Here is a 27,795-nt window from a genome sequence, read left to right as displayed (position 1 = left end):
TTTAATTTTGCAGCCCTATAGAATCAATATGTGTTTAAAAACATGCCAGTTCCTATGCTTTCTTGTGAAACTCTCACTCAACAAAAAACAAAACAAAACCCCCCAAAGGGAACAAATAAACAAACAAACAATGAGAAAATTCAAAACCAGGAATCAGTTATTTTCACATCACAAAGGTAATAGGTTGCAAACATTATAACATATCCCTTGCTGTAGTTTACTTGATCGGGAATTATTTAAGGGTTTTCATTGTTTTCTGCATTGCTCAGACTTGTCTCCGATTGATATAAGCCCTCAGGTGATGTTTCAGGACCTGCAAGAACAGATTTAAGATATTTTAGGCTTATAAGACATTTCTGTTCTTCTGGACTTTCTTTGAATGGTGTTCTTTGTTTTCTTATGGTCTACTTATTCAGTATGGCTACGTCTACACGTGCAGCCAACATCGAAATAGCTTATTTCGATGTTGCGACATCGAAATAGTCTATTTCGATGAATAACGTCTACACGTCCTCCAGGGCCGGCAACGTCGATGTTCAACTTCGACGTTGCTCAGCCCAACATCGAAATAGGCGCAGCGAGGGAACGTCTACACGTCAAAGTAGCACACATCGAAATAGGGATGCCAGGCACAGCTGCAGACAGGGTCACAGGGCGGACTCAACAGCCAGCCGCTCCCTTAAAGGGCCCCTCCCAGACACAGTTGCACTAAACAACACAAGATACACAGAGCTGACAACTGGTTGCAGACCCTGTGCCTGCAGCATAGATCCCCAGCTGCCGCAGAAGCAGCCAGAAGCCCTGGGCTAAGGGCTGCTGCCCACGGTGACCATAGAGCCCCGCAGGGGCTGGAGAGAGAGCATCTCTCAACCCCCCAGCTGATGGCCACCATGGAGGACCCGGCAATTTCGACGTTGCGGGACGCGGATCGTCTACACGGTCCCTACTTCGACGTTGAACTTCGAAGTAGGGCGCTATTCCTATCTCCTCATGAGGTTAGCGACTTCGACGTCTCGCCGCCTAACATCGAAGTTAACTTCGAAATAGCGCCCGACGCGTGTAGACGCGACGGGCGCTATTTCGAAGTTGGTGCCGCTACTTCGAAGTAGCGTGCACGTGTAGACGCAGCTTATGTGTATGTCTACCCAAGCTAGGAATCACATCTCCCAACTGCTGCAGAGACATTTCCTTGGGGCAGGGGTGAGCAAACTTTTTACACTGGGCCCCACTTTTTGTCCCAGCAATTAGCAGGTCCCTTCGCAACCTGTCTAATGTAATACAAACGACTGGATATTTCGTTTATGTTCATATGAAAAAAAAAACCTCCTTCTGGCACATGTAAGAAAATAAGTCTGTAGAATGTAGAAACTTTATTAATCGGTATATAAATTTGTATAGACATAAAAGCAACAACAAATTTCCATATTTTTAATTAGATGGGTGGACCTGAGACCCAGCAGCTGATCATGCTGCTCCTCCCTTATAAAATATCAGACCCCCCAGGGGGTCCTGCTCCCCACCGTGTGCACCCCCGCCTTAACGGAGAAGTATTGGCCAGGTTTTCCAAACAGTTCACCTCCCATGCAAGCGCCTAGAGGGCCAGATTTCAATTAGCAATCCCCAGTGAGATGCTTTTAATACCTGCTTTGAACTGAAAGGACAATTCTTTATATTCTGTTTTTAAACTAAACCAACTGGGTCAGTGATTGAATCAACTATTAGGACCCGGTATTTTGTTTTCCTGTTTACCTGCAGAAGAGTTTTCCATAGTTTTTCTGGCCCTCTGTGACAAGGTGAGGATTTCTACCCATGCATGTCAAAGGCGGTGAGAGCTACAATTTGAACATTCTGAACTGCCCACTATAAAAAATTATTTTAGGCGTCTTGGCCTACCAAGTAGGGGCACTTGGACTTTTTCTTCTTCCAGCATCTCTGACTGAAGTAACTCATTGGGTGGAGCTTAAGCTTCTGTAATAAACAAAATGAAAGGACCTCTACTACAATCATCCCTGAATTTAAATAACTCTGTTTCTTTGCTCACAGTTTTCTATAAATGTATTAGTTTCTTTCCTTTTTCAGGAGTTGAAATTAGGTATCGGAAGGCATCTAGGGCATTACTCCAACTCTCCTTTAGCAGTACTGACCAGTAAATATGCAACTGAGGACTTGTCTACACTTACAATGCTGTACTAGTGCAGCTGTACCACTGTGGTGTTCAATGGCATGGAGGATCCACAGCATGACAGATATAGTTATACCACTCTGAGTCTCTAGTGTATACCAGGATAGAGGCTTGAGGAAGATGAGATGGGGAACAGATTAGAACACAATGAAAAGAGGAGGGATAACTGTGGATAATGCACAAGGCAGAGACTCAGTATACAGGGCTTACGCCCTCATTTCTGGCTCAGATTTCCTGTGTGATCCATGTGAGGTGCTTAAATAGCACAGTGATTTGAGCACTATGGAAATGCCTTTGGAAAAACTGACATTATTTGAATGAAATAGAGGATTATCATTTGACTTTTGTGATGCCAAGTGTTACCCAAACATGTGATTTGTGAAATTTGGTTCAAAAATGTATAACTGGATATCAGTCACACTCAGAATTTTCTTTGAACACAGCCATTTTTGGGTAGGTCAGAGTGGAGAACATCCTGTCTGCAGTCTGGATCCGGACTGTGGCTTGGCTGGATCCTGCCCTGAAGGCTCGGAGCTCCCCTCCCCAGCATTCTGCTCACTGTGGAGCCCTAAGCCTCGTGGGCCGGAGTCAGGCATGCTGTGGCTGGATCCAGCCCAAGGGCTCTGCCTGGTAGGGGCAGGAAGCAGTTCTAGGCTTCACTGCCCCTCCTGCTACTGTAGCTGGAGTAACACCAGCCCAGCATGACATGGAGAGGCTTTTCCCCTACCACTCTTATTAGCTGGAATTGCTTACAAACAGGCTCTCTGTGAATAATAATATTTTGTACTTACAGAATCACAGTGGCTAAGAAAGGTGGCTAAGTATCATTTTACACATAACAACCTGATGATACAGTCCTCTACAGATCTCTTAAAGTGGTCTGTGATTTTTGGGCCTTTGATTCTTCAGTCCCTGTTTGGATACTTCTCGAGTGTGAATTTTTAGAAGTGCTGAGCATTCACAGTTCTCATGGAAGCCAATGGTAATCACAGGTATTCGAAAATTCTAGAAATCACGCCGCAGGGTCGACAAATGGGCCCTCCAAGTTTTTGTCCAATTTGAATATGTTGGCTGAAGTGACTTGCCTAAACCATACAATGAATCAGTGTAGAATCACTGGAGCAGAACTCTCAGTCTGATGTTTTGCAACCGGACCACAGTGTTTTTAGACGGAGGGGTTTACAATTCTGCATGTAAGAAACTTCAGTGGGACCCGTATATCACACCAGAGGCTTTTGCCTTCCTGCCTGGGAATGTTGCATTTGCCTTGTTTTTGTTTTTCAATCTGATTTGGCACAAAGAGCTCCAATTTCAGATGGCACAAAAATTTTATAGAAGCTATTTTGGTTGGAACATATAGTTTACCATCTATGGTTGTTTGGACGTGTTCTCCTTCCTGGGTCTTTGGCTGAAATAAACCACTGGATAAGGTTTCTGAGTCTGTAACCAACAATAGCAAGCTCTGCATTTTAACACACATCTGCTCCTATCTAAATATACAGGGAGACTGGAAAGGCATTTTGATCTGTTTTGCTATCATCTAATATGTTGCTATGAAGATTTGATTCTAAGATACCCTGCAAAGACGTAGAGAAAATTGACTTGCAGGATTCTTGACCAATGGAGTATTTAGGTTACCATAGGATGACCAGATAACCTGTTTTTAAAGGAATAGTCCCTTATTTAAGTCCTTCTATGGGTGTCCCAGTTTTTTTTCTAAGTGGGCCAAGTGTCAGGTTTTTTTTCTCTCCCCTCCCATCAGTACTGGTGGGTCTTACTGCTGGCTAAATCCCTGCCCACCAGTGATGAGTGGGGATGTCCAGTGGCTGGTGGGGGGCGGGGGTACAAGACTGATTCTCAGGCAAAGCTGCAGTGTGTCAGGCCAGCTGCTCCCCCTGCTGCTCCATGAGTGCAGGCCCTGCTGCATGTCGGCTCTCGGACAGCAGGCTCTCATCTCACCTCCATTTCCAGTCAGCACTGGCTGCTTACTGCGGTGGCTGGTGACAGTGGGCTGGCCATGGCTGGTTATGTGTCACCCTCTGTTGCCCACTTATTGTCCCTTTACATGCTCCCCCTCTTGCTGTTTAATCCACACTGTGTCCACTCACACCCTACCAGCCCTGCTACTCCTCTCTACCTCCCACAAGAGGGGCAAGTCCCACTCCCAGTGCTGTGCAGCAAACCAGCCCCTGGATAAATCATTCAGCTCACTAACAGCTTGACTGGCAGGCTCCTTCCTTCCCTCACTGCCTCTGGCTGGGCTGGCCTCCAGGGAAAGCTTGAGGCCCTATAGCCCAGGGTGCTGACCAGGAGGAGCCAAGTTCTGAAGGTGCCAAAACCCCACAGAGCACTGGTAAAGGGAAGTTTCTGCATCCCACAGCTAAATGCTACAGTGGTGGTGAAGAAACTATTTTCAACCTGTTTGTAATCTAACCCAACAGCTCTTGTAGCAAGGGCATAGCACACGTTCCACACACTGTCCCCGCCCTAGGGTATGTGCAGCTGCTCTGTTCCCTAGGCACCCTTCCCTGATGAGCTACCTCTCTGGCTGAGTTCACTGAAACCCCTGCAGTCAGGTTACCTGCACTCTGTGCACACTGTATCCTTGTGGCTTCACCCCCACCTGCTCACACTTTCACCAGGGACAGGAAGTGACTGGGGTACGTCAGTGGCCAGCAGCAGGTTGGAGGTGTTAGCTGCCTTTTGACGCTTGCAGGTAGGAAGGGATGGGAGGGATGACCTCTCAAATACACTGGCCAAATCATCCCCTCCCCACCCTCCTGTGGCTGGAAGCAGCTCCCATCCCTTGCCTCCCGCACAGTGCTGAAAGGCTGCTGCTGCTCACCACTTTCTGGTATGAACTCTGACAGAAATCTGGGGAGAGGTCTCTGACCCTGCATGCCCCCAACATGTTGCCTCAAGAAGATGAAACACCAACTACTGGAAGAGGCAGGCCCATCCCAGGGGCATGGAGGGTGAAAAGCACTGGACAGGGAGGGTTGGGACAGGTTGGTCAGTCACCCCCATCCCCATCTGCAAGAGATAAATGAGAATGTATGTGTCACTCTTCCCCATGAAAATTTTAAAACTAGGAAGATAAATAAAAAGACTCCAGCTATGCAGTATTTCTTTTTTTAAAGCATTTAGTCAACATGATGTTCAATTGAGTGTTTGTAAATCCATAGCTCTGACTGACTGGACTTCAGAAGAGCAGACTTTGACTCCATCAGAGAACTGATGAGTTAGATCCTCTAGGATGCTAACATGAAGTGAAAAGGAGTCCAAAAGAGATGGCTGTATTTTAAAGAAGTCTTATTGAAGGCACAGGAACAAACTATCCCACTGCATAATGAGGAAAGCGAATATGATAGTCAATCAGCTTGGCTTAGCAGTGAAACCCCTGTGATCATAAATACAAAAAGGAAGCTTACAAGAAGTGGAAACTTGAACAGATGAGTATAAAATATATTACTCAAGAGTGCCAGGGTTTACTCAGGAACACCAAAGTGCAATTGGAATTGCAGCTAGCAAGGGATGTGAAGAATAACAAGAAAGATTTCTACAAGTATGTTAGCAATAAGAGGGTGATCAGTGAGGTGTGGCAGGTAGCTGAGTGAAAGATGATGGCGGGGGAAAGCTGAAAACTTAATGCTTTGTTTGCCTCTGTCTACAACTTCAAGGTCAGCTCACAGATTACTGCACTAGGCAACACAGAATGGGAAGGATGTGGACAGTCCTCAGTGGTGAAAGAACAGTTTAAGAATGATTCAGAAAAACTGGAACTAATGCACCCGAGGGTGCTGAAGGAGAGGCAGATTTCATTGCAGAGCCTTCGGCTGAAAAATCATGGAGATCGGGAGAGGTCCCAGATGTCTGGAAAACAGGCAAGTATAGTGTCCATCTTTAAAAATGGAAGAAGGACAATACAGAGAACTACAAACCTGTCAGCCTCACCTCAGTTCCTGGAAAAATCATGTAAGGGACCCTCAAGGAATCCATTTTGAAGCACTTGGAACAGAGGAAAGTGATCATGAATAGTCCACAATGATTCACCAAGGGCAAGTCATGCCTGACCAACTTGACTGCCTTCCATGATTTGGTAACTGGCTCTGTAGACATAGGGAAGTCAGTGGGTGTGATTGACTTTCACAAAGCTTTTGGTGAAGTCTTCCACTTAATTCTTTCCAGAAAGTTAAGGAAGTATGGAAGAATGGACTGTAAGAGGGATAGAAAGCTGGCCAGACGGTAGGGTTCAATGATTAGTGATCAACAGTTCTGTGTCTGGTTGGTGGTCAGTTTCAAGTGGAGTACCCCAAGGGTGAGTTCTAGGGCCAGTTTTGTACATCGTTATTAATGATTTGGATGAGGGGATGGAGTATACCCTCAGCAAGTTTGGGAGTGACACTAAACTAGAGGGACAGGTAGAGATCGGGTCCAGACTGACCTAGACAAAATGGAGGATTAGGCCACAAGAAATCTGATGTGGTTCAACAAAGACAAGCGCAGAGTCCTGTACTTAGGATGGAAGAATCCCAAGCACTGTTACAGGATGGGGACCGGCTGGCTAAGCAGCAGTTTGGGAGAAAAGGACCTGGGGGTTACAGTGGATGAGAAACTGGATGAGTCAATAGTGTGCCCTTGTAGCCAAGAAGGCTAATGGCATATTACAGTGAATTAGGAAAACAGATCTAGAAAAGTGATTTCCCCCTTATTCAGTACTGATGGGGCCACATCTGGAGCACTGAATTCAATTTGTAGCTCAGACAGGTTGCATATTACACAAAACTATTTCACTAGGAGGGTGGTGAAACACTGGAATGGATTACCTAGGGAGGTGGTAGAGTCTTCATCCCTTAGGTTTTTAAGTCCCATCTTGACAAAGTCCTGCCTGAGATTATTTAGCTTTGGGCAGGGGGCTGGACTTGATGACCTCCTGATGTCTTTTCCAGCTCTCAAGTCCTATGATTCCCATTGAACTCACTTGAACACAAGTAATTTTACCAGGTGTCCCATATGCAGTACTGCGAAATTTGTTAATCCTAGGTTACTGCTGGGAGCTGATGGCCTGCAGCTGAATTGTTCTTCTGCTGAGCTGCCAGTGTGGCCTCTGTTGACACAATGGATAAGGCAGTTTTGCAAAAGCACGGCATGGGGCACCTGCTAGTATCCAGGTAGGAAAGGTTCTGTTCTCACTTGAAGTCTGTCTCTGAGAGCACCAGAATGTGGCCAGTGCAGATCACTGAACCATGAATATCAAGACTCAGTCACTGGAGTGGAGAATTAGGAGACTCCAAAATACTCAGATGCTCACTGGAGCTGTGGAAGTGCAAAGATACTACTCCTGCTTTTCTTTGTTTTACAGTATGTGCATCTACAAAGTGCATGGGAAAGAAGAAAAGTTTACAGGGAAAAGAGAGTGTGACCTGAAAGAGCATGAATGTGAGAGGATCGAGTGGAGGGTAAACACTTTAGCACTGGAAGAAATAGATAGGAACACTGCATAAGTGAAAGGCGATAGCAAGGGAACTCCGAGAGCGAGAGGAAAGAGATCTGGGGAACTAAGAAATAAGATATGTGATAGTCAACGGAAATGTGAAGGATCCAGAAAAAAAGGGATATGAGAAAGTGACATGACACAGGGAGAGGGAAAGACACACGGAAAAAAGTAAAAACTAAAATTAAGAGAGAACGGTAGTTTAAAAAGCTGTAAAAAGAGAACATGGAATGTAGTTAATAACATAAAACTAGGAGCTGGAAGTGAAATAAAATGGGAAAGTAGAATAAACCCCCAAAACACGCAGCTCTTAGGTTTGGGAATTTTTAATTTAATGGATGTTTTCTTTTTTTCCCCCTAATGGAATCTTCCTGAATTGACAGAACAGAGAATCCAGGTTGTGAGAGTGGTGGGAAATGAAGCACAAGAAGAGGCAGATTAAGACTTGGCCTTGTATCGTGAATGGGAAAAACGGATTGGGGAAGGCACAAGGGTATATCATGGCATTGTGATGTAGTTTACCGGTTCTGTTCAACTAATCCCGCTCATCTCTTAAGCTCCCATAGTACAGAAGAGATACTGATTTTCCGTAAGTATTAGTAGGGTTCAGTTTATGTGGTTATGACACTTGAACTTTGACATGAGAACATGAGAATTTTGCTTTACATGAAGCCACATGGAACAACTTAGTACTAATATAAAAGTTCCCTCCTTTCTTGTCATTGGTACCTCCTGAGGAATTGATAAGATATAACCATAAATTATTGGATTTAACTTTCCTGGAATAATTTGGGCTATTGTTAAGTTTATTTGCCTACCCTTTGGGGGCGTTTGAATATTTTCCTCTTCTAGAAGTGCTAGCAGATTGAAGCCGTTGAATGCAGTTTCTGTAATAAAAGTCCAAATGAAAAGATGCAAATTCACAATTACAACACCCTTTTCTGCAGCTGAGATTTTCTCTCTTTTTAAAAAAATGGCAGGTGATTAACAAAGAAAGCCAAAGAGCCCATGATGTACCAGAGTGTCTTCCAGAACATTAACGGGGACATATGGCAAAAGTATTTTCCAATTAGTCATTTCAATATGCAAAAAAAGTTTAATGCTCAGTATTAAACAATGACAAGAAATAAATCCTATAGCCTCACTCAAGTGATGATATTCATCATCTCTAAATGCTCAACAGATCAACAAACCAAAACATGATTGCCACCTTCAAGTCTTCCATTATCTCAGGGCTATGAGATTACATCAACAAAGCAGGATCTGGACCCTCAATGCCAGCACTTATAATAACTTCAGAAACCCAAAAGGGAGAATTTTAATCAATTGGTAAATTTAAAAATCATACAGCCTGGACATCACACCTCTTATTTTAAATTCTCCTCAAAATCTTATTTATGTTCTCTGTTATGCACAGCTTTAAACCAATATTTATTATTAACAGTTTTACCTTTATATGGACTCATTTCTGGTATTTCCCCTAGTGCAACTTGTTTTTCCTATATGAGAAAGATAGCTTTATTATCATATGCTGTTTGCAACAGTTACAATTTGTAGCACAAATTTAAAGTGGTTTAATGAAGATACCCCTGCATATTATTTATATGATGTGACAGGGTTAAGTCAGAGGACTAGATTAGAAGGGTAGAAAGGCAGCTCTGAAAAGCAGAAACAGGTCTGGCTAATTTGGAATGATCAAGGGTGGAGTGGGAGTAGCAGGGACATGGCTGCTATAAATCAGTTAGGAGCGGCTGATTTCACTTGGGGCAGCCAAGGGGCCTTTTAAAAGGTTCCCGCTTCCCTCCAGTCTGGAGAGTGGAAGAAGAGGAGTCCAGGCAGTTCAGGGGGCACCTATATCCCAATGCCTTTCTAGCTGAGGGACAGAAGTCCAAACTCTGGCAAGTGCAATTGGGGCCCATGTCACAGTACCTAAATTATCTGTGAGACTGAACTGAACAGAGGTCTGGGGCCCAGGAGCAGGACTGACCTCACCACAGTGATGAAAGAACATAACCATCTGAATGATGCTACGGTGAAGTATTTGAGGTTGGTCATTCTCTTGTATTCAATATTCACAACAACTTTTACTTTATTTTGAATGATGCACTGAAACGAGAATGCTGTTCGCTTATTCCGTGTTTTAAATTTTAGACTGTGAAAAAACATGCCTTCAGTGCTTGCACATATGGCACACCACAGTCATACCAGCAGTCAGTGTGCCATAGTACTATCCTAAATGGTGATGGGTCCTGGTGTGAGTGCAGGGGACTGGACTTGATGACCTTTGAAGGTCCCTCCCAGTTCTATGAGATACGTATATCTCCACTGAAATATGGTACAGCCAAAATGAAACCGTGTAATCGGCCACTTGGAATGTAAGTGGAAACTAAGGGAAATTTTCTGTCCTGTACACTATAAAAAACACAGACTTGTGCTAATAGGCAATAAATTGCTCAGTTTCTCAATAGTCTAAACCTCCAACTATAACCATTTTTATATATTCAACATTGTGTGTGTATTTTATAGGAGTCTCATTTTGCAAATGGGTCCCAGTGTACAAAACTTGAGGTGCTATTCACCCCCCTTCTACCAGCCTGGAACATATTAATTAGGATGAGAGAGGGCCAATTAAGCAGCTAGACCAGAGCTGAGGGGAAGGAGGTAGTCTAAGTAATCCCCTGAATGACAGCACTAATCTGAGAAGGAAAAGGTGGGCCTAAAATAAAGCCAAGATGTTGACAAGAGAAAGGGGCTGCAGGGCTGTCATCGGCTGTCACTTTGTGGGAGCATGGAGATGTGTTTGAGGCTAGAGTTACTGTTACTCCATGGGAGGTTGGTGATGGGTCTAGGAAATCCAGAGAGGCAGGAGCCAAAAGGTAGAGTTGACAAGTTAGGAAGACGTAGAAAAGAGTCTGGTGAAGAACTGGAGTTACTACATGTGACCTTTCAAAAAAACAGAACATGCCCAAGACGGCGTGTGTCTGTAACAGTACCCACCAACTCACTTTGTATTAAAGTGTTACAGTATATACAGGACATTAATATGTGAGTTGGCACAAGGGTGTCCTCTTTTTTTTCCATATGGTAATCCTAGAAGAACAGAATGGCCTGGGAGTGAGCCAGGCCATTGTTGTTAGAGAGAGGTCCCTGGACTAGAACACAAAATAAATGGTGTGCCTGGTTTTCCCTACCAGTCACTGGGCAACTGCTTGAGACTGTTGGTATGAGAAAACTTTAAGGCCGTGTCTACACGGCCATTAGCACAGCAATGCTCCCAGCAGTGCTATGCTAATGACATTTTGTGAAATTGCAAATGGAGGACCATTAGCATAGCCATGTGAGATTTTGCTGTCAGCAGAGGGTGTGCTGGCAATAGAAGCCATATGGATGTGCTGATTCAGGCATAAGGGAATGGTGACACCGACAGGCTTAGCTGGCAGGGGCACATCCACACGGCCTCTGTACTGCCATCACTTCCCCAGCCAACAGCAAAATCTCACGTGGCTATGCTCGGGGTCCTCCATTTGCAATTTCGTGAACTGTCATTAGCACAGTGCTGCCAGTAGCAGTGCTGTGCTAAACGGCTGTGTAGACGTGGCCTGAGAGCCCAGAAGGGGAACCACTTACTGACCTGACTGGAGGGCTTAGTCACTAAGGCTACATCTACACAACAGCCGGAACTCCAATTTCGTAGTACTAATTGTGTAGCTTATTTCGAGTGTGGTTTGAAACAGACTATTTCAGCATTTAGTGTTGTTTAAACAGTGCCAAATATCAAAATTATGAACTATTTCAAAACTTCTCTTACTCCTCCTGCAATGAGAACTACAGAGATGCCAAAATCGCAGGCCTGTTATTTCTGAAAAAAATTTCAAAACAATGGGTGCATTTCAAAGACACAGAATAACTATTTCAGGATACCAAGTTATCCTAAAATAGAATTGTTGTGTAGACATAGCCTAAGAGACAGCTGCAATTCCTGGAGCAGATGAGGGTCTGCAGAGTGAGAGTGACTGAGTGCAAATGCAGGAAGGGGCATTGGCCTGGCAACGCTATGCCGCAGAACAGCCGGGAAGAGGCACTGCCAAGCAGGGTATAGAGCGCCCTGTGATACCCATAGATGGTCAAATAGAAATAATACTAGATGGAGAGCGACATCACCTGTATCAGATCATGGACTAAATGCTTCAGAATTTCTTGAGTGTCTTCATTATTTTCTATTTCTGTAATGACCACCCAACTACCATCCTGAAATCTCACGGGCATGGAGAAGACAATTCCTTCAGGGATGCAAAATTGACCTAAAGAAAAAAATTCCCCAAAGTATGTTTCTTTTTGATAAAAATACAGTTATAAGCTCAAATATTGTGTAGTCACGAGTAGCAGTGTAAACCCTAAAATAGACCAATGTATTGTCTGTCTTGGCTTACAATACAAAGAACACTGAACTGATTTATCATGACTACAAGTTTCAGCTAGGAATCCATTAAATCATTTTGTACCTTACACTAGATATGCAAAATTCCTTAATCCCATCTGTGCTTTAAATGGCATTTATGGAAATATTTCTAAACTTATTTGGACCCAAAATCACAGTAAAGGTTATTCTTTCAAAAATGTAGTCCAAAGAATAAAAATGAATATAAAAATCCTTTCTATTAAGCAGTGACTGCATAAGATTTGTTGAATTAGTGGGTTAAAATAGAGGAACATGGAAATAAAGCTACAAAAACAAATGAGTAATTTTGTGAGTTACTTATAAACAGTACCTACCATATTCTAGATTTTTGGTGGTATAATTTCCTAGATTTGGTAGCTTTTGTGTTAAGAAAATATACTGTTAGCCTCAGAGGAGCATGATTTAATTTAAAATGATTAAAGATCTGACTAAAAAAATTAATTATTACTGAAGGAAGCTATAGAATAAAGAGTGTGTCCGAGCTACAAATTGAAACTTACCTTCGCTGAGTACTCCCATGGAAACCATCTCCCCAGGAGGAGAGTCTTGGTACCAGTATCTCAGCACAGTGGCTATTACATGAGCAGGTGATATGCCTAAGCAGTGATGCTCCCGGGAACTCAGTGAACTCAGTACAGACACAAATTCAGAATGAACCCAGTTGCTGCCATCAAAAAGGGAAATATTTTTAATACAATGATGGAAGACTTAAGATCTGGTAGTCTTCTAGAACAAATGTAACAAAGACAATGGGAGATGTCAGTACAGACTAATTTAATCGTGAGTCACCAATAGCTATAGATAAAAGCGCAGAGGTAAATGTGGTCTCATTGTCAGACGTTGAGAGTTTTGCAGGTTCAGGTCACTTATTCAAATGCCTCGTTCAACATTTTGAGAGTAGTGGGAACTGCATGCATGGTTACTAGAGATAACCCAGGAAATGTGCTGAATCTGCAAACTTTGATCATAACCTCTCTGCTTTCCCCTTGCAGCTATAGCATCCCCTAAGAGCACAGACTGTTTGACTATTGCTATCAAGCTAATAAAGCACTTCTCAAAGAGATTTAGATATATATAGTGCTAGACAGGTGCCTTAGCTGGTTTGTCAATAGAGATTAGGGCCTGGATCCACAAAGGGACTGAGATGTCGCAACACTGAGCATCATAGCCTACAACATTTAGACACCTAGAAAATCACAGGAACAGCAAAGTGATCTGCAAGCCTGGATTAGGTGTAAAGGCTCCTTGTGCTCATTCATGGGAGGAGACAGGCACTTAGCATTCTAGGCCTGGCTTGCCATAAGTGGACAGAGACAAGGCCTCATTTTTTGGGAAACAGAATTAGGGATGTAAATGGATTAGCAGGCTGGAAACAGTGTTTGTACCAACTGACATAAGGTGGAACATCCAAAGAACCATTTAAAATGGACAAGGCAACAGTGTATAAAATAAGCCTAGAATGTAAGGAGAGGCAAAGCAGGAGTGGTAAACCTGTGGCCCAGATCCAGCCTGCTGTTTCATTTCATTCATCCAAAGGCAAGTCTCCATGCTGCAGGCTGGAAACCCTGAGCCTTGGCATGCCCCTGTGGGACTGGAGGTACACCTAACAGCACATTCCTGTGGCCCCTAGGCAGAGGGTGATCAGGGAAGTTCCATGTACTGAAACTGTCCCCATCCCTAGCACCAGCTCTGCAATTCCCATTGGCTGCAGATTCCAGCCAATGGGTGGTGGGGAGATGGCACCAGTGTGTAGGAGCAGCACACACCATGCAGAGCTGCCTGGCCCCTTCATGTAGGGGCAGGACACAGCAGCTACTACTGGGAGTAGCAGAGAGCCAGGGCAGGGAGGAAACCTGCCTTAGCGTTGCTCTGTCATTGACTGGGAGCCACCTGAGCTAAGCACCACCAGGCTGGAACCAACTCCGCCATGAAGCCTCTACGAGCTCCATGCCAGTCCCAAGCCTGGATGAAGGAGGAGGGTTGGTCAGATGAGTGTCAATGTGCTGACCGTCAAACAACAATACAAATGAAATCTGATGCCAGTACAACTAAATGATAAAAGATGCCGGTTCGGATGTCGCCCGGATAAACAAGGTCCACGATACCAATCAAGCGATTGGGGTTGGGTTGATAAATTGGCTACCAAAAGAAAATTACAACTAACACATATGCTATCTATTGGAACGTGGAACGTCTGAACACTGGGGGCACCTTTAAAATTAGAGCTGCTTCAGAAGGAGATGGAGAGATACCGATGCAATATAGTTGGACTGGCAGAGATGTGTTGGACAGCATCAGGAGAGATACGTGGCTGCAAAGTCATTTGGTCAGGAAATGAAACGAACCATGAAGCAGGAGTCGGATTCCTTCTTAGCAAAACAGCTAGAAGAACCTTATTAGGATACAAACCGGTGAGTGCAAGAATGATGGTAGCGAGATTCGAAGCAAAACCATTCAACATCTCAGTCATTCAGGTGTATGCACCCACATCGGACAGTACACAGGAAGAGATTGGGCTGTTCTATAAAGACTTGACACAGACGGTGGAGGAGATACCGAAGAAAGATGTTTTGATCATCAGAGGAGATTGGAATGCGAAGGTTGGAACAGATAACGAAGGTTGGGAGAGAGTCATGGGAAGGTTTGGATATGGAGAAAGAAACAAACGAGGGGAGAAACTACAAGAGTTTGCTACAGAGCACAAGATGGTGATCTGCAACACGAGATTCCAACAAAAGGACTGTAGGAAGTGGACATAGCGATCGAATGATGGGAAGTCCAAGAACATGATAGATATGATTTTGATAAGAAGATGGATAACATCAGTACAGCAGTGCTGAACTTTCCAAGGAGTGGATATAGACTCAGACCACAGTCTAGTGATTGCAAACATCAAGATAAAACTCAAAAGAAAATGTAAGACAGTTTAAGAAAAGAAGAGATGTGGTGAGGCTACGTGAGGAAGGAACAGGGAATGCATACAGAGCAGCGCTCGAAGAGTAGATTAAGAATATCACCACAGAGAACGACCTAGATAAGAGTGTCACAGGGACAGCCATCGCTATAGAAGATGCCATTAAGCAGACTGTTCCAGAAGAAGAGAAGATCAATAAGAAGTGGATTACTCAGGAGACACTGAGGTTGGTTCAAGAGAAGAGAGTATTGAAGATCAGAAGAGATGTTTCCGAGATGGCGGACAAGCAATATAGGGTAAAATGCAGTGAGGTAAGGGAAGCAGCCAGAAAGGATAAGGAGAAATGGGTAGAGAAGCAATGTGAAGATATAGAGAGGTATTACAGCAAATGTAAGACCAGAGAGGTGTATAAGACAATTAGGAATATTAATAGGAAAGGGCAACTGAAGCAGATGGCAATCAAAGGTGAGAATGAAGAATGTGCGGCAATGGATGAGCTATCGCTTCGATCTATACAAAGCACAGTTGGACCCAAGCGTCTCAGACTGATTGAACAACTGAAAGAGATATCTCCACCGAGCATTGAGAGCGAGAGTGATATTTGAAGGAGGAAGTAGAAAAAGCAGTGAAACGACTAAAGAACAACAAGAGCCCAAGAAATGATAAGATCACAGGAGAGATGATCAAATATGGCAGAGAAAGCATGATTTGGGAAATACACCAACTATGTAATATAGCATGGAAAAAAGGGAAGGCACCTAATGAATGGACAAGATCCACGCTAGTGACAATACACAAGAAAGTATATTGGAGTGCAAGAACTACAGAACGATTGCCCTAAAGAGTCATCTAGGCAAGGTGCTGATGATGATACTGATGGAGAGACTAAGATCGCAGACAGAACATATAGCAGACAAGCAAGCAGGGTTCAGAAAAGATAGAAGTACCATACAGCAGATATTGACACTAAGACTGATAGCGGAGAAAACTCAATGAAAAAACAAGAACGTATACGCTTGCTTTGTCGATTTTTCAAAAGGCATTTGACAGTATAGATCCGAAAGTGACCTGGGCGGTGTTGGGAGTTGTACAGAATGGATAGCAGACTGACACGGTTGTTGAAGGATATCAGTGACAATGTGGAGGCAGCAGTGAGAATATGCGGGGAGTTGGGAAGTTGGTTTAAAACAAGTAGAGGTATGAGACAAGGAGATTCAATATCTCCAAGTATCTTCATCGCACATCTGGAGAGAGCAATGGACAAGGTCAAGGAAGAGGTAGAAGGGATATCTGTGCACGGGAAAAGAATTAATAACTTGAGGTTCACGATGATATAGTTATCATTGTGGAAGGTGAGGAGAAGCTAGTGAAAATGGTGCAGGCACTAAACGAAGAAGGGAAGTGGTACGGACTGATTATGAACATCGATAAAACAAAAACAATGGTATTTGGCAATACGAAAATAAGAAGGAAGATCAGTGTAGATGGTATTGAACTAGAAAATATAGAGAAGTTCACATATCTGGGGAGCAACATAACATATGATCTAGACTGTAAAAAGAAAATAGCGACTAGAATAGATAAAGCGAGAGCAAGTTTGAAGGCGATGAATAAGATCTGGAAAAGCAAAGCCATTAGCTTAGGAACGAAGCTGAGCATCTTGAAAACGTGTATTCAGCAGCATGTTGTATGGATGTGAGACATGGGCGATAACAAAAGATTTGAAAAGAAAAATACTGGCATTTGAAAGGAGTTATAGAAAGATTCTGAGAATAGGATGGATGCAAAAGGTCACTAATGAGGAATTACATAGAAAGATACAGCCGAAAGAGAACCTGCTACAGAAAGTTATAAAATGGAAGCTACAACTATTGAGGCATATTTGCAGAATGAATGAAAAATCAAGACCCTGGTATTCAGCATAATGGATGGCTCGAATAGGAGAGGCAGACCCCACAGAGACTGGAGAGACGATATAGTAGATTGGTGTGGAGCTATTCTATAGAAGCTATGCCACTCTGTACTGGGCAGGGAAAGAAGGAAGGAAATAGCGAGAGAGGCATCAGACACCAACAGGCGCTGAGTCCACGGTTATTAATGATGATGATGAGGCTTAAGCCTGAACCCCAAACCCCTGTACCATTCCTGTCCTCAGCCCACACCCCAAGCAGTATTCTGTGGATTACAGTGGTTCCTAAAAATGCCTAAACCCCGTTGTACAGCTGGGTCTAGGTGCCCAATTCACTTGAGCACTTTTGAAAATCCTGCTAGGTTGCCTAACACTTTTGAAAATTTGGCCATAGTGAGTTTTCCTTGTTTCTCTAGTCCTTCATATAGTAATATGCAAGAAGAAAAAATACACAATTATCTTACTTTTTGACCACAAAAACTGGCAGATGACAGAAATAAGTGCAGTTAATAAAAAAAACCCACTAACTCAATTTTGGGAAATGACTATTTCAAGCTGATTTTTGCCCCTTCAGTATTAGCCTAAAACTATCATCTTTAATTATTATATTCTCCATGTATTTGTGAGCGGCCTCAGGTTGACATGGATTAAAAAGACTGGTAACATTTAAAAGATCAAAATGAAAAATAAATCTGAACTGTACCTATCATAGATCACGTCGAGCAAACGGCGTGAAAAGCTAGGAGGACCCCAAATAGCACTGTCATATCTGTAAACTTTTGCTTTAGACAGATCAATGTAGCTACTGCCACTGATATTACCCCAGACAATCACATCTTTGATTCCTGTAACAAAGGAGAATATATAAAGATTAGTGAACAGTAAAATAGTGTTTGAATGCCTATTGCCTAGAAGCAGGAGTCCTTTTACTGTATGAAAGAGACCCCGACAAAAACTAAAGAAGTAACTCTAACATATCAGATGATACTCTATACGTTAGTCTCAGAGGTGTTAAGTCTGCAGCTTTGCAAATAACAAGCAATTCTGTAGCACCTTAATGCCTAACAAATTTATTGGGTCTTAAGCACGAAAGCTAATTACTTAATGCAGCTCCTCTTCAGAGCCATTTGCTTGGAGTGCTGTCCACCACTCTGTGCATGCACGTACCACCACTTGGTGGGAAAAGCGCAAGGTGGTGGTTCTGGGGTAATGGCTCTAAATCACTGGCATTGAGTTAGGTGGCGGGGGATGCCTGGCTCTGGAGGAGGAAGGGGATCAGGTTAAAGTGGGGGGATGGGGGTGCCTAGTTCTGGAGGTGGGGATGGGGGGATCTGGTTAGAGCAGGGAGGTTGGGGGTGCCTGATTCTGGTGGTGGGGATGGAGTGATTTGATTAGAGCAGGGAGGTTGGGGGTGCCTGGCTCTGGAGTATAACCCAGTGAGAGACTGGGTTATAGCAGGGTGCTAGGGGTGCTTGGTTTTGGAGCCAGGGGGGATTGGGCTAGAGCAGGGGACTGGGGCTGCCTGGGTCTAGAGGAGGGCATTGGGTCATATATTATATATTTTTCTCTATCTATATAGCTATAATGTATTGTGGGTGTTTTTTGGTTTTAAAAAGCAGGTGTGCTGGTACTCAGCTGGCTCTTCACTCACAACCAATCCCATGACGTGTGTGTGTGTGTGTGTACACATATATAAAAATATGTGGCTCTTTGCATCATATCTAGGTAATGCTTCATCCATAACTGGTTGGCCACCCACGCCTTAGTATATACGCTAGCACAGGGGTCTGCAACCTGCTGCTCCAGAGCAGCATGCAGTTCTTTAAGGACTTCTTTGTGGCTCCCAACACTCTAATTGCAAAGTAGTAAAAATCTCTTCTGATTATTTTCAATATTTTGGTGAACATCTAAAAGCCAAACAATGAACAATTCACATCTAAATAACAAACAGTATGTGATCTTGAAACACTACATATCTCCCGCTTTAATATGTGTAGTGTAATGTGGGATATGTGTGCGATGTTCTTAAAATAGGGGCTACAAAAGTATAGTTCAACGTTATTTATTAAGGACCGTCACATATTCACATGCATTGTGGCTCTTGAATTATTGAGCCTTTTATCAAATTTGAAAAAAAGGCTCTTCTTGCTACTTTGGTTGCTGATGCCAGAGCTATCTCGTATTTTAATTATTCTGTAACAAATAAAAAAGTGAAAACATGGTAATATTAATTTAAAAGCCTTAGACATCAATTCTTAATAGTGGCCTGTAAAACATAATTAAATAAAAATTAAACTGCTTTGATAAATACCAAACATTTGGTGAATTCCACAAATAACCAAATAATAGGATATTTACAGTGAAAGGCAATGAATGAACCTACAAAAATGTGCATGTGCACTCATTGTACTTATAAATGTCTGCATATCTTATGCAGAATCAATATTTGCAGGTATAATGTGTGTAGTTGTGTTTTGACATATACCCAACTGCATCCTGCTTTAAAAATGTGTGCTATATGCTCAGATGCATAATTCCAACCACTATAATTTCCCAGATTGTAACAGATGTTGAGGAATAGAAATACAAATTAATCACCTGCTGAATGCATATTCAGTTTCCTAGCCAGCATGGCTTTTGCAGCACTTTCCAAGAACATTGCCACGGCGATAATATTCTGAGGGTCAACGGATGGGGCAAATGTCATAATCATTAATGCCCTGAGGTTCACAAAGGTTTTTCCTGATACAATAACTTTGACACTGTTGTTGGCATTCTTCTCAATCAGGGAACCATACACCTTACATTGCTCAGTCACCTGTCTGATACAGTTCTCAAGTGATGGGATCTCATGGTGGAAGAGGATATCATCAAGTAAAATGACCACATCAGCCTGAAGAAAGGCTTCATCTAATTTGGTGTGCATTGAGACACTGCGAAGGAGGGGGAATGCTAAGTCTTGAGCCTCCATTACAATACCGTGTAGAATTTCCTCGTAGAGGTTACTGTCAAGCAGATGGATGCTGACCTCTGTGGCCATCCCAAACACTTCTCCACTGGCCAATAATGGAATCAGGTTGTAGCAGGCAGGAGCTGATGCACTGAGTAAATTTAGAAATTAACCAGTAAATGCTGCTGTTTGTACTATAAATGAATTATAAAAATGGATGATATAGAACTTAGTCATGTAGTTGATTAATACACTAATGATCCATTATCTGACATTATTTCAATCTTGCTATTATATCAACTTGTTAAAAAATAAATACAAGTAAGGCTTTCCTTCACTAAAGGCATACTGTTAAAAGTTAAAAAAACAAAAACAACAACAAAAAAACCTTGCACTTTCATTGGCATGGTTTACTTTGTATGTGGCTTGGTGGCGGGTTCCCCCACCCCATTTCCCTTACGGTGGACTATGTAAATAAACCAACCACTTTCTCTTTTGTTTCTAGTCCATTTCATTTTTACTGTTCCAGCATTAGCATGCTACTAGATTATTTATGTAATTTTTTTCTCTACACGCTAAAACTTTTCACCAAAATATTTCTGTTGGGTTATGATAATGTAAAAAATATTCTTTTTCCAAATGTCATTTGGGAGATAGATTTCTTATCACCTGACAAGGTATTTTGACTTTATGGGTGCAGGAGGGATTGGGTTTTTGTGTTGCGGGTGGGGCACAAGTTGGAAACAAAACAGATCTTATGGAATACCTATTGAATGTCCATACATCATAGTGATGAGTACAGAAAAATGATTAAATATAACCTATTGCAAATAAACAAATGAGCAAGTATTTGAACATTTTAGTGCTTTATAGTACTTTTAATAAATTGTTAAGTTATGGACACCATTTTAAAAAAGGATTTTAATTTCCATTAAGATTTAGTTAAAATGGATATCAGAAATCAGTGTTGTGTTTTAAGGTTTAGGATTTTAAAGAAAAATATTATAAAAAGATAAATTGCATGTATGTGTCTAAATAAATAGTATTGAAATAGATATGTGTAAGCCACATATCAGCTTAATCAAATGCAGGAAAACTGCATCATACCTTATGACATCATAATGAGAAGAAATACATAATTCTAAAGATGAATAAAATACTGCTGTGCTTTTGGTTTTCTCACCTGCTGATCCAGACATGCAAGGGGTTGATAAGACTTTTAAGATATTCCTCCTCCTTTTCAATTTCTATGTGGGTATGCAAGTTTTCTACAGCAATTTTTAGCATCTGCTCACTCAGCATGTTTGAGGTGATGCCATAGTAATGCTAACAACGAAGAAAAGACGGTCAGGAATCAGACGGTGTTCCCAAACACAACTATATTTTACCACATAAAATAATGTTACATAGTATCTGAAAAAGGAGAAAAGAATAAGAATAGAATGCAAAATGTGCATCAGTAGTACTGAAAGTCTAGTTACCTGGGCATGCTCCATAAAGTCATTAAATCCTCCTAGAAGTAGGCCCTTCCCTCCACGGTCCAATAATTCCCTCCAAATAATTGGTGAGTGTTTGTGTTTCCATCCATTTTTTTTGCAGATGTCATGAAGCCACTGCTATAGGTAATACACCCAAAATAATATTTTCTCACATGCAGAAAGGGTACATTTAAAGATTACTGCTGATGTGCTCTAATATAAAATAGTAATTCTTATCTAAATGCACAGCTGTGGGATATTTCACAAGTTTCCCAGACGTGAGCATATGAAAAACCATGAAATGCTGCTAACCAAATGGCTGTGCGATATGGTGCAAGTCCTGAATTACCTTGAGAACAAAATATCAAGTCTTGTGCCTCCTTAATCATATCCTGTATCGTGAAAAGTACTCCTCAGTTGGTTTAGCAGTAATGCAACAATATGTAGTAATAACAAGCCATTTTAAATTAAAATCAGTTTAGAATTTCTATTCAGACTGAGATGGGAAGTAAGCTTGCAGAAGTGATTACTTATTCAGACCCACAGCTATGCATGGTGCCTAACTGAAGAATTCAACAACAAAAAAAATGACACCACAGGTTGAACCTCCCTAATAAGGAACTCTCTTGTCTGTCAGCATCTGTAATCTGACATGAATTTAGTTAGCCAGATGACCATTTATGGGTGTGGCCAGGTTTCCCACATTCGCATAAAGTTTGTTTACAGTTACCAGTCCTGGCTCTCAGTGTTCTACGTTGTTATTTAGCTGTAATTTACCCCAAAATGGCTTCTAAGAGCCCAGTAAGCAGGGGAAGTATTTGTAATGTGCAGACAATATTGACCTCCCACAGTCCAGCAAATTCTCTCATCTGGCACTGGTCAGGTCCTGAGGGTGCCAGACAAGAGAGATTCAACCTGTATTAGTTAAACTTCTCTTACAGCTTTGTCTGCCACATAACATAGATCTGGGATTTTTTTCCTAGTAACTTCTAATCTCTCTGTTGCAGGTAAGATACAACATTACCCTGAATAGCTACCAGCATTTAGATAATATGAGAGACTACATGTAAAAGATCTGATTTTTCTGTAAGAAATGCAAGAGAAGCCAATTCAATAAGGAAGAACTTAAAAAAGGCCACTCTCTCTTTTCCATTGGTTTTTGTAGCCCTCTTTATTATTAAATACTATTTCAACTGCGATGAAATAGATAATGCAAGCTGGTCTACAGGTGGGCTGAAAGAGTTTTCTAGTTACTGTCATTCATACAACTACAGCTTCTACTTACCATGCTGCATTCGGCTTGATGCATACTGATTTAGTTTAACCGATTTCTGCTAATGTTTTTAATAAACACTTTCATAAGCTATCTAATACTTTTATACTTAATGAGTTTAACACTGGATGTGATCTAGAATATTACAGCCATAATAAAAAATATCAAATGTCCAGCTGAAGAAAATTTCCTATCTATTGTATATTAACTCAGCACCAGTGTCACATTTACACTAATGATACTTCACACAATAATGCTATTACTGTAATTTATTATTTGTATTACTATAGCACTTAAAAGTATGGACCAGCACCCCACTGTGTGAGGCAATATACAAAGATAGTCCGAGAGTTCTATGGAGTAAATCAAGAGACAACACATAGGGTGCGTCTACACTAGCCAGCTACTTTGAAGTAGCCAGCACAACGCATGTGCTATTTCAATGTTGAAATCAACGTTAGGTGGTGAGACATCGAAATCGCTATTCCCATCCGAAGATGGGAATAGCTCCCAGGGCGTGTGTAGACGATCCGCGTCCCGCTACTTCGAAATAGTGGGGTCCTCCATGGCGGCCATCAGCTGAGGGGTTGAGAGACACTCTGTCCAGCCCCTGCAGGGCTCTATGGTCACCACGTGCAACAACCCTTAGCACAGGGCTTCTGGCTGCTGCTGCTGCAGCTGGGGGTCCATGCTGCATGCAAAGGGTCTGCACTGCATGCACAGGGTCTGCAACTGGTTGTCGGCTCTTTGGATCTCGTGCTGTGCAGGGCAAGTGTGTCTGGGAGGGGCCCTTTAAGGGAGCAGCTTGGGGCTTTGCTGGCCCCTTATTTTGATGGGGAGTGCTTGTGTGTGTGGACGCTCCGCATTTCCTTCTGGGGCGGCTCCTTTTGATGTTCCCTGTCGCTACTTCGATGTGGAACGTCGATGGCACCACCCCTGGAGGACATGTAGACGATACACGTCGAAGTAGCCTATTTCGATGTCCTTACTTTGAAATAGGCTACTTTGACGTAGTGTGCTAGTGTAGACGTAGCCATAGATACCAATAGAGAGGTGAGCTCAAGGCAACAGTGAGATAGTACTGTACATTACAGCAACAAAATGCTGTAAAGGATACTTAATGTAAATGAGAGTGGCTTTTAGTTTCAATACTTTCAGGGATTGTAACCTAAAGCTGTTGGAGTCTAGAATTCCTTCTCCACAGATTTATTGGCAAATAACGACTGAGAAGGAATAGCTATTTGTAATTAGAGGACCAATATATAATAGGCTAAGTAGCCACTAGTTTACTGAAAGAAACAGAAACTTTTACATTTCATTCTGCCTTAATAGTTTGTACTGTTTGCAAATGTCCCAGACTACCTACAATGGTAATGTGGTATCTCAAACTCTTGTGCTATGTCAACAAATTGCATCTAGACTGCAGAGGATTGAAAGAGCAATCTGCTCTGTCAACAGAGAGCAGCCCAACTGTCCAGCTGTTCTCTCAACAAAACAGCCAACCAGAAGCACAGCAGACAAGGCTGTGTGGTGTCCCAGAAGCCTGTCTGTTGATGGAGGGCCCTCTGGAACGTTCAGCTTGACTTCCTGTTGACAGAGGCTTTCTGCCTCATGAGAGAGCAGCAGAACACTCTTGACAAAAGCGCTGTGTTCTGTCAATTTACTGTCAACAAAACGCCTGGGGAATTCAGATGCTCTGCAAGTTTTGTTGACAAAACACCTGTAGTGTAGACATAACCCTCCAGTTTTCAGAGCCAGGTAATGGTGCTAATATGTACAACCAAAGCAGCACAGTACTGATCAGAAACATGCTCCATGCTCAATCTGTAATACATGAGCATCTATTAATGAACTGAATTAAATATCCTTACCTCCCACATGTCAGGATGCTGAGTAATCTTGTATACTTTGAAGTTAGGCAAATTAATCTGCAGATAATCAGCCAGAAGTTCTGCCTTAGCAAAGTATGGACAATCTGCCTTACCTGGAAATATGGGAATTAGCATAATAATTCTAAGAATTTATTAGTCTGATGAAAGCCTCATAAGATACACTTTTACAAAAACAAGTTGTTCTGATTCAAAAGGAGACATAAGAGAGGGGACTTTACCAGACTGGTTTTCTACAGGCACAGGGACAGGAATAGCAGTAAAATCATACTTAAATTCCAGAAAAGAAAATTGTAGGGACATAAATCTTAACTCCAGTTCAACAGAAGTACTTATTCACATATTTAACTTCAAAAGGATTAATGATATAGTGGGGTGGGAGAGCAACAATAAAAAGATGCACTAAAAATGAAGAGGGAGGTGAATGTAGGGTTAACTCAGCTACAGCTAAGATACTTAATTCTTTTTCTTTAAAAAAATCTTTAACAGTAGAAGTAGCTTGGAAAATCCAGAAGAGTCTCATTAAAAAGCAGAAGCTAGTTCATGCTAATGATTGGGGGACAATAATCAGGATGACAATTTTGTAAGTCAGACAACATGCCTTAATGATGCACTGCACAGGCAGATCCCACTGCAGCTGCCAGTAAAGTCAAGAGGGGACTACCCACGTGGGAAACTTCACAGGATAGGGACCTAAGTGCCAAAGCAATTTTTCAAAATGCAAAGATACAGAATTAAAGTGCATTTTGTTAATTTATATTGCTATTTTAATTATGTGACTACATTACTAAGGGTATGTCTATGCACCAGTTAAATATTCAGGGTGGGCCTGAGTCAAGCTGTGAAGCTATGAAAGTTCTGTGTAGACATCCCGGCTCATGAGAGATTGGGCTCTGGGATTCCTTGAAGACAGGAAATTTGGATCAGTTCAGTTCTCAGGGCCCAGGCTCTACACCAAACCCAAACACATATTGCAAATATTCTACAGCATATTTTGTAAATGTAATAAAGATGTAGTAATATGTGACATTGTTACAGCATTCTCTGCACTATTAAATTTTTGCTGGTATGGAAAAACAAAACCATAACTTACAAGAATTATGAAGGTATTAGACTAGCAATATTCTACTGTATTGGTAAAGAATAATAAGATTTGAAAAACGTGAACACCTCAGTGCATCTGAATGATATACATACTTGAACCTCAGTTCAGAAAAGCATCCCAATTCAGAATTGCATACAAGTTCCTGCTCTACTTTGTCTCACTGAAGTCAATTACCTTAATGAATGAGGGGGAATGTGTAGAGTAATGTACTGAATTTTAGTAAACCACTAGATTTAACTGGAATTGCTCAGGTCCTTGTGGGGGCTCAGGTCAGGGGATTGGGATGTATGGAGGGGGGCTCATGGCATGGCATGGGAGGTGCAAAAGTCAGCGCAGGGAGTGGGGTGCTCAGGAGTCAGGGCGGGGGGGTGGAGGAATCAAAGCAGGGAGTTGGGTGGTATGGGGCGCTTAGGGTAGAGGGTGCAGAAGTCCGGGCAGGAAGTTATGAAGTGGGTGAGAGCAGAGGGTAGGAATGAGGGTAGGGGGTTGTGGAGAGGAGCGGTTCAGGGCAGCTCCCTGAGGGGCTGTGGCACTGGGGGCTGTCCTGGCCAGTCCAGGCTGGCAGCTGCTCCCCAAGGTTGGCCAGGGCTGTGCTGGCTGGCTGACAGCTTCTCCCCAGGGGTTGCTATGTCGGCTAAATCCATGCCGATGGGCTCTTGCTGGCAGCTCCCTCCCTCAGCTCCCTGGCTGCAAGTTGGTTCCCTGGGGCGGCCACAGCAGTGGGTGCTATGCTGGCTGGCCCATGCTAATGGCTGCTCTGAGGCCAGCTGGGGCTGTGCCGAGGCCAGCCCAAGCCTGTGCTGCTCAACTGGAGGCTGCTCCCCAAGGCCGCATAGGGCTATGCTGCTTGGCTGGTGGCTGCTCCCCAGAGCCGGCCGATTTGGAAGGGGTCACTGACCTGCTGGTAGCTGCTCAACAGGGCCAGCTCATTTGGAAGGGATCACTGACCCACTGGTGGGTGCTCCCCAGGGACAGCCCATCTGGAAGGGGTCACTGCCCAGATGGCAGCTGCTTCCCAGGGCTTGTGGGAGATATACTGACCAGCTAAGCTCCCCGGACCACCAGTATCTGCTACTAGGGATGAGGATTTGGACTCCAGCTGTGGGGCATGGGAGCCACTTTCCCTTGGATGGTGGCCAGCAACTTACAGTAGCCTTTAACTACCTGAAGGGAGGTGCCAAATACGATGGGGAGAGGCTATTCTCAGTAGTGACAGACAGCAGCAGAAGGAGCAATGGTCTCAAGTTGCAGTGGGGCATTTCTAAAGGCCCTTGATGCTGCATTCATGAGACCACAATTGGAATACTAAGGCCTGCAATAGCAATGAGTGTGCTGAGAGGCAACATTTAGTTTCAATGTAATGGAAATCGTTCTGGCACTGAGATGTATCAGGCTGCCAAGCAGACCAAGTGAGACCTCATTGCTACAGCCAGGGTGGAGAAAATACGAGAGAACTGAAACAAGTCTGCGTATGCCCCCAAGAACATGAACTGGGTGAGTACGAAGCTGCCTCCAAGTCTCCTCCTTGTCCTTGTCCTTTCCCTTTCTGTTCCCCCTAACTAGGTCCATAACCCTCCCTGCCCCGTCTGGCTGCCCCCCATACCCCTCTAACTGTCCCCATAATCTCTCCCTGCCCCCTCTGGCTGCCCCCATAACTCTCTCACTGCCCCCATAATCCCTCCCTGCCCCCCTAACTGCCCCCATAACCCTCTAACTGCCCCCCTACCACTCCCTTCCCCTCTAACTGCCCCCCTACCACTCCCTGGCCCATAACCCCCCTCTCCCTATCTCCGCTAGGGCCTCGCGCCTGGATCTCTTCTCAAGTCCCCCCTGTGCCCCGCCCCCACCTCTATGCCCCGCCCGCCCATAGCCACGCCGTGCGCCCGGGGTCCCTCAGCACCGCCGCCCCTCCCACTCCCCGATGTGCCGGGGCCGGCCGCAGGGGGACCCCTGGGGCAGTGGGCGGGTCTCTCACCAGCCAGCACGAACTTTGCCATGAGGAGGCTGGCGAAGCGGCACGAGCCCCTTGGGCAGCGGCTCCTGGCTGTTGCTTAGCAACCGGACGCCGACGCCGTCGCCGCCTCTAGTCACTATCGCTAGAGAGCGCGTTCGGGAGAGCGGACTTGTCCCCTGGCCCGCCCC

The 27,795-nt window shown here is 43.3% G+C and overlaps 1 protein-coding gene across 1 annotated transcript; it reads right to left on the bottom strand.

Annotated features, from left to right (window-relative positions):
* On the bottom strand, positions 1-27,676 carry MDH1B (malate dehydrogenase 1B). The gene is made up of 11 exons (XM_075001529.1): positions 27,629-27,676; positions 24,531-24,643; positions 21,390-21,524; positions 21,092-21,234; positions 19,557-20,059; positions 17,662-17,803; positions 12,636-12,799; positions 11,838-11,977; positions 9,127-9,175; positions 8,495-8,563; positions 1-313 (listed from the first exon to the last, which is right to left on the bottom strand). Exons 1-11 carry the CDS (start codon positions 27,648-27,650, stop codon positions 237-239), a joined length of 1,557 nt encoding a protein of 518 aa, XP_074857630.1. The 5' UTR covers positions 27,651-27,676; the 3' UTR covers positions 1-236.
* Positions 27,677-27,795: the final 119 nt, after the last annotated feature.

The sequence above is a fragment of the Carettochelys insculpta genome, chromosome 8 (assembly GCF_033958435.1).
Source record: "Carettochelys insculpta isolate YL-2023 chromosome 8, ASM3395843v1, whole genome shotgun sequence".
In the NCBI taxonomy this organism is placed as follows: domain Eukaryota; kingdom Metazoa; phylum Chordata; order Testudines; family Carettochelyidae; genus Carettochelys; species Carettochelys insculpta.
The sequence above is the reverse complement of the archived record's forward strand: the minus strand, read 5'-3'. Positions and strand labels throughout refer to the sequence as shown.